The sequence below is a fragment of the Capsicum annuum genome, chromosome 6 (genome assembly GCF_002878395.1).
Source record: "Capsicum annuum cultivar UCD-10X-F1 chromosome 6, UCD10Xv1.1, whole genome shotgun sequence".
NCBI classification, from domain to species: Eukaryota; Viridiplantae; Streptophyta; class Magnoliopsida; order Solanales; family Solanaceae; genus Capsicum; species Capsicum annuum.
Window position 1 is genome coordinate 177,940,548 of NC_061116.1, and position 8,040 is coordinate 177,948,587.

The window sequence follows — 8,040 nt, forward strand, 5'->3', positions numbered from 1 at the left end:
CAAATTCATCGAACTTTCAAAACCCATTTGCCGCGTTTGCTTTTCATCCATCAATTGTCCTTTCCTTTTTGATAGATTTCTAGCAAAGTTGGTGTTTGAATATTCCAAGAAAGAGTAAACAAAACGAGAAGAAAAAAATTAAATAATCACCTATTTTTAAGTTCTTTTTACTACTCTTCGAGAGCTTCTACTCATTTTGCTTTCTTGTTCACTCAAACTCACAATCTTCGAGTTGAAGTGAGTCATCCCATCAATTCTCTCTTGTCTATTTTTAGGTTTAGATTTAAATTCATTCTTATTTTTTCATATGAACAGTTGTCCTCTGTGTTCATGATATTAATGCACTTTTACTTTTTCCTCGAACTTCCCTCTCTTTTTTTACGTCGAGAGGTTCATTAACTTAGAATACAAATGCATTATAAGTACTTAAGGGATAGGAAATATATCATATGCTTTTTAATTTACTTGAAGAATTTTTGTTTTCGGTGTATATGTAATCAACTTGAATGCGCCTGTCAATATTGTATTAATTTTTTAAAATTATTCTCCTACCCTCGTTTTTATTTTTTATATTCCTCTCCTCATATCCTCAAGGGGATAAATTGTACTAAATAAAATTCCTAATTAGAATAGATTCTAATATGAAAAGAAAGAGTATTCCCTGTTGGTACAAGTAGGGTGAAAGTGAAGTAATTCAGAATTGGACAATGAAGGTGGTTAATATAAGGGGATAGTATCCTTGCTCCAGTCCGAAATGTTAAGCTCAACCTTCTTTTGAAAATTGTCATTCTTGCCAGAGATTCATATTAATTAGTATTACTTTTTGAAGCATTATAATACATGGAAAATGTTATCCGAAAAGTAAAATAGCAATCTTCTTTTCATGTAGAGTTATTGTTTCTACATACAAGGAGGACGATGAGACTATCCATACACTAAATTGTGGACAAAATCAATGTCAAATATAGGTAGAATTTTCAGGAGGATCAAAGGTGCATCAATATTGCACTATTCAAATAATTTACCAAACAGCAAATTGCTTTTTTCCCAAGAGCACGTTTCTGAAAAACTATTTTATAAAAGTGGTTCTCAAATAAATAGTTTTCCAACAAGAATCCCAAATGGGCCCTTAGTCTCTTCTTATAGAAGCAAGTCACTAGGCTTCATGGCTGTTCCTGGTTCTAAATCAGCAGAAGGTTTCTGCACATGGCTGTTCCTGGTTCTAAATCAGCAGAAGGTTTCTGCCCATTCTCTATATCGCTAACCACTCGGCCCTTAGTCTCTTCTTCCACAAGCAAGTTATCAGGCTTCATGGCTGTTCCTGGTTCTAAATCACCAGAAAGTTTCTGCACATTCTCGATATCGCTGACAGTTCGGCCCTTGGTCTCTTCTTCCACAAGCAGATTATCAGGCTTCATGGCTGTTCCTGGTTCTAAATCAGCAGAAGGTTTCTGCACATTCTCGATATCGCTAACAGTTTGGCCCTTGGTCTCTTCTTCCACAAGCAGGTTATCAGGCTTCACGGCTGTTCCTGGTTCTAAATCACCAGAAGGTTTCTGCACATTCTCGATATCCCTAACAGTTCGGCCCTTGGTCTCTTCTTCCACAAGCAGGTTATCAGGTTTCACTGCTGTTGCTGGTTCTGAATCACCAGAAGGTTTCTGCACATTCTCGGTAGCGCTAACAGTTCGGCCCTTAGTCTCATCTTCCACAAGCAAGTTATCAGACTTCATGGCTGTTCCTGATTCTAAATCAGCAGAAGGTTCCTGCACATTCTTGACATCGCTAACAGTTTTGTTTTCATTTGCTTCCAATTTTTCCAAGTTCCTTTTGTGCCGCTTTCCATTCAAGTGCATCCTAAGGATGCCTGGACAACCACAATCAACCTTGCACATTTCACACATAAATTTACCCCTACCAACATCTTTGTTCTGACCATCACGTCTCCTTCTACCACCAACCCTGCTCTCACCATCACCCCTCCTACCACCATCCTTGCTCTGACCATCACCCCTCCTCCTACCACCATCCTTGCTCCGGCCATCACCCCTCCTCCTACCACCACCCATGCTCTGACCATCACCCCTCCTACCACCATCCCTCCTCCTACCGCCATCCCTCCTTCTACCACCACCCTTATCTAATGATTGACCAGCCTGCAGAAGTAGCTCATGTGAACATTCAAGATTTCAATAGCCAATTCCAACAAAATGGATTACTAAAAGACAAGGAGAAAATGGAAATATAGCAAGATCTGCAAAAAAACTAATGCCCTTGGTTATTATATATCAAATCACACAAACCATATTAACTTTACAACTCCACCCTGGCCTCGTCTACATTGCTAAATAGTTACTCCATCTTCACACATTAAATAAAAAATTTGACAAGTTAAGACTAAATTAATAATAAAGCAGACTCAAAATGGGAAAAAAGATTGACTATTTGGTAGAATAGGTAGCGCTCAATGCATATGGATGGGTTCTGGTAAATGGAAAGCACTGTTTCCATAAAACTTAGTTTTAGCAGAAAAGCATGATGACAATAAATGTGTATCACAAAGATTTATTTCATTTGTCTAAAGCTAAGCCTACCAAACATTTTTTACTTCCAGAAACTCTCTCCACATTCTTGGCCCTTCTTCTCCTTCCTCAAGGTTAAATCTGCACTACGCTTTTTAACTGTTCCAAATAACAGCAAGAGTAGGCTACTCGAATAACAACTAGCAGTTTTTATCTTCCAACCTTATTGTCGCATCTCAACAAATGATTAGGTATTGCCACGTCTATATGAATATGGAATGTTTTTCCGTTCTCAGTCAAGGGATACCAGATATCAGACCCATGAATCACAGGATGATCTACCACGAACCAAAGACAACGCCCAATCTTGTAGAAGGTAGAAACCCAATAACGCAACCAATAGCATTGCAAATGCTGAAAGTATAAGAGCGGACGACTGGTCTACTTGAAACTTTAGTAAAAGGGATTTTGGATTAAACTAATCTCTTAAAGCAAATGAACATAGTCTGCAATTAGCTTCTTCCTGTATATCATATCCCCTGTATGAATTATTTTAGCACCATATTCTTTTGAAGCAACTAGAGCTCGAGATGAAGTAAAATATAAAAGATTTCCAACTAATAGAACACTTCACATGAAAGGTCACAAGTTAATGATTGCAGATATGCCCACGCGGCCTAGTTCAAGTGGCAAAGGATGGGGGACTAGTGACTTAGTTCATAGGTTTGAGAACAGCGCCATGCAAACTGTATGACAGTTACATGGAAAGGGTAGAGAGGCGGGCACATTGTCCCGAGCTTCGTAAGTTGCAATTGATCCTAAAGGTTACACCCAAAGGGATATCTTGGTCAATCAAATAAGGTTCAGCATTGCAGAAATAACAATAGTTGTGTTAGAAATTTCAATCCATCAGCAATCCAAAACAATCTACATGATTACTCCAACAGCTATAGGCATGCTCACCAACACTTGACAGTTACACTCTTCCCTAGGAAGATGGTCTGGCACGTCAATCATCATACATGCAATAACAGGGCTGGCTTTGAAATCCATTATCATAACTCAAGTTATCAATTATGACGACAAATGAACAAAGAAACAGAATTATGGCGTGACAAGGAAGATCTTATTTTAGTAAGCAAACACTTGAGAGCAGAAGGAATTGATAGTTTGGGACCTCGTTTTTGGCATAATACATAAATGCACCCTTTAACTTGGCCTCCGCTGACATCTATGCCCTCCAAATTTGGGTGGGCACGAGTAGACACTTAAACTTGTATAGAGTTGAACAGCTTCACGCGCGCCTTACCGGGCATAGTATGCATCCTACATGGCATAATACAAATCAATTCGAGTGTGTCACACACGAATTGCCATGTCGGTCGCGTGTATTTACTTGTTCAACTTTATACAATTTTAAGTGCCTCGTGCACACCCAAAGGTGGAGAGTGGAGGTGCTAGCTGAAGCTCAAGTAAAAGGGTGCTTTTGTGTATTATGCCTATTCTTTCTACCGTCCATTAATGCATCTATCTTCAAAATATTTAGTCGTCTCATATTTGTCTATTAAACAAGCTAGATGATTATTTTATTAAACACCCCAGATTCTTTTTTTCTTACCCCCCCCCCCCCCCCCCCACCTCCCAAAACCCCATCCCTCGTGGTGTCCAACATTTCAGATGCTCTATCATATAAAAGCACTTAAATTTGACAAGAATTTCAGCAATGCAAAAAAGGAACGACAATTTCTCTAAAAGACGCGAAGGAAAAGAAGTCGTGAATAATTCAAGAACGCATTCTGTAAAATCCTCTAGACATGGTGGATAATAGGCTCTGTTAGAACCAGCAAACCTCTCTAAAATCAAGATAACATGGAGAGTCGTCATAAATTCATAGAAATGAAATTGGACATTTGATACGAGTCATCTAATTGTTCATGGTGTTGTGGCTGTAGTATTATATTGTGGCTAGCGGTGTTAGTTTATTTTGCATACCGTACTAGTTTATATGCACTTATCTTTTGTGTTTGTTATATTGTTAGTTTGTTTTGCGTACCATACTAGTTTATATGCACTTATATTTTGTGTTTGTTATACTGTTATCGGTCCTAAGCCGGGGGTCTATTGGAAACAGCCTCTCTACTTTACCTGAGCTAGTGGTATGGTCTGCGTACACTCTACCCTGCCCAGACCCCCCACTATGTGGGAATACACTGGGTATGTTGTTTTTGTTGATATGAGTCATCTAATTGTATTTTTTCTATTCGGTTGTTTACATAACTGTGGTTTGGTTTTAAAGTTAATTTTTCTTGAACTACATACATATATTCTTTTCATCTTTTTCTTCAATTGCACTTTAATTCACTTAAAGGTCACTCTTTATAGTAGCATTTTCCGCATAAAGCTCCAATAGATATTAGCTTCGCAACTCAGATAACACTAATCACCAATACTTGTTACTTAACAGAGACACTTACATGAGAACGCGATCCAGATGGGCCAGGAAATGCAGCAGATCCAAGACCCGGACCCGTATGAATACCCGGCCCGCCAATCACGGGTCCAAACCCTTGAGGCTGGGGATACCAACTCTGCCCTTGCGGTGCACCGACAGCACCAGCTAACTGGTTCAACTGTGCCAACCCTGCGACGGCCACAGACGCCTGAGGGTTCAACCCTAGCCCAACCCCGTCTGTCCTTTGGGGCAAATGATAAGTATTCTGCTGATTCAGTAACGGATACTGTGTTTGCCCATGTGATGCCATTGAAACCCCAGGTGGATGAATTGGGGGTTCTTGATAATGCCATCGTTGATGGGTTTGTGGGTGTTGTTGTGGATATGGATTTGGATAATTAGGACGGTAATACGACGAATGCTGTTGCTGGGGTTGTTGATACTGCTGCTGCTGCTGTTGTTGTTGTTGATACATGTGATGCTGTTGATGTGGGTATTGATAATTGGAGTAATAGGAAGGACGAGATGGGTCATAAGGTTGTTGTGATGCAGCAACAGGAGGGTAACCATATTGATTTTGCTGAGATGATGAAGAAGAAGAATCCATTAGAATTATTGCTTCAATTTCTCGAGCTTTAGGGTTTGTCTGAGAGAATAATCGTGCTCAAAATCCGGAATCCCTAATCATCAAGAAAACAAACGGGTCATTTTAAACCTTATATAGAAAACGCCTAAAATAGTCCCGTAAGTTGGGGTTCTGAATCAAAGTCATCCCTATTTTATCGTATGGAGCATAAATAGTCCTTTCCTCCCTTTTTCTTTTTGGGTTAAACAATGTCATTTCTATTTCACCAGAAAACTTCGATACGGATCAAGTGGAAGCTGTACAACTCATATATATATATATATATGAGTACACTCCACGATCTATCAGGTCTAAGGATAAGTGTGCAACTCGTTCGATGGCTCAAGCCATGGTGGTAGTAATATATGTTAAGCTATTTTCCTGCATATACTCTCCGTTCAAATTGTTCTTTTATGGTATCTAATTGCATTTCAAACTCTGCAAATCACGTATTATAACGTGCAAAACACATAGTTTAACTATGCTCAGGTGTCCAAATCTCTTTGTCATTCCATCACATATCCATTTGACCTTTGTTGGCCGGTCTCCAATTTGTCTACTATATCGAAGTCAATCTGGTATCAATGTCTACAGTATCGTTGTGTAAAGGCGAACTGTGAATTCTGACACTAAGCTCAATTGAGCATCAAACAATCATTAGAGATTGAAAGGCATGAAAGGAAAAAGTTGAAAGAGAAATTTTTCTATTGATATTGTTTCACTGTTACATTGCTCCTATTTATAGACTGATAACCGACTCCAGCTAGTACTAAGTGTAAATGTAACTAACTAGCAGAGTTTGATCAGTCCAGTTATTGACAACTCATCAAGTGACACTTTCCGTGTGAAGATATTACAATACCCCCTCTCAAACAAGAATGTAGAAAGCATTGTGAATTCCTAGTCTTGATATCAAGAATTGATGGATCAGCACTAGGCCTTCAATGAAAACATCTGCTAACTAAGATGTTGTGCTCACAAACTCAGGTTGAATTAGTCTGTCCTTGGGTTTTTCTCTCACAAAATAGTCTAGCTCAATGTGTTTGATTTTCTTATGAAAGATAAAGATTAGATGGAATTTGAATGGTTTCTTTGTTGTCATAATAGAGAGAAACTAGAGTTGCCACTTTTATCCCTAGATGATTGAGCAAACCAGTAATCTATACTATTTCAACAACTACAACAGTCATGCTTCTATATTCAGCTTCTGCAGAGCTTCTGCTAATAGTGTGTTGTTTTTTTATTCCTAATAGATCAAACACTCCTAACGTAACTGTATAGCCTGTAACATACCTCTTTGTATTTGGACAAGCAACCTAATCAGAATCACAATATTCTGTCAACTGTGGTATAGATCCCACTAGTAGAAAAAAACAAGTCCTGGACATCCCTTCGCATATCTCAACACTCTTAGGGTTTCTTCTTGGTGAGATGCTTTAGATTTTTGCATAAATTAGTCAGGACTTGTACAATAAATTGAGACCAGACCTAGTACTGGTCAGGTAGATCAATTTTCCAACAAGTTTTTGATAGTTTGTAACATCTTACAACACCTAATCACTAGTGTTTCCCATCTCCTCATCATACTTCTCTGATGCCAATCTTTAGTTTGATTCAAAGGGTGTAGGTGCAGGTTTAGCACGACTCAGACCCATCTCTGACGAAAGTTTTAGTGAGTATTTTCTTTGATTAAGAATAACACCTTTTTTGACATCATCACTTCTATACCTAGGAAGTATTTCAAGTCATTAAGATCTTTTATTTTGAAGTTTTGTTACAATATAGACTTGGTGTCTGAATTAGTTATGCATCATTTCCTATGATTATTAAATCATTTACATATACAAGAATCATCGCATGTGTATTTACTTACTTCTTTTGTCAGTTTTGAAATTAGTCTAAACTAAACTTGAATTTAGGCACATATAGGACATTCTTAAGTTTCTGATTTCTGCGTATGACTACATTCCTTGTGTGTGACTATAGATCTATCACCAATAGGCACTTGCACTTCATTCTTTCTTCATTTGCAACCTCTTTTATATCAGTTAAGAGGCTTTTAAGAGGTGTTATGTGGTGTGTATCTCTGAAATTAATTATCCACTCAGATGATACAAAAATGGATAATAATGATGTTATACCTGTTATGTTAGAATGATATCTCCCTATGTTGTTACATTCTATAGATGTTGAAGATAAGCCTCTCATGATGTAGTCAGTGGTGTATATTAACCTTGAAGCAGAGGATGTGCCTTCTCCGAGTGAGATCCTTTTCTAGGATCTTTTGCACCAGAATTTGCAGTCACACCGGAATTAGGTCCTTTAAAAAAAAATTTGGTTAGCAACATGGGCTTTAAGGTCATGTCCTTGCATATTCTTCTTACTCTTGAAATTAGGAGAATATACTTGCTCCTTGACAAGACCGTTGCATCCACAGTGGA

The 8,040-nt window shown here is 38.3% G+C and overlaps 1 protein-coding gene across 1 annotated transcript; it reads right to left on the reverse strand.

Annotated features, from left to right (window-relative positions):
* Nucleotides 1-848: 848 nt before the first annotated feature.
* Nucleotides 849-5,920, reverse strand: LOC107872949 (transcriptional regulator ovo). The gene is made up of 2 exons (XM_016719636.2): nt 4,997-5,920; nt 849-2,156 (listed from the first exon to the last, which is right to left on the reverse strand). Exons 1-2 carry the CDS (start codon nt 5,579-5,581, stop codon nt 1,182-1,184), a joined length of 1,560 nt encoding a protein of 519 aa, XP_016575122.1. The 5' UTR covers nt 5,582-5,920; the 3' UTR covers nt 849-1,181.
* Between the last annotated feature and the right edge of the window lie 2,120 nt (nt 5,921-8,040).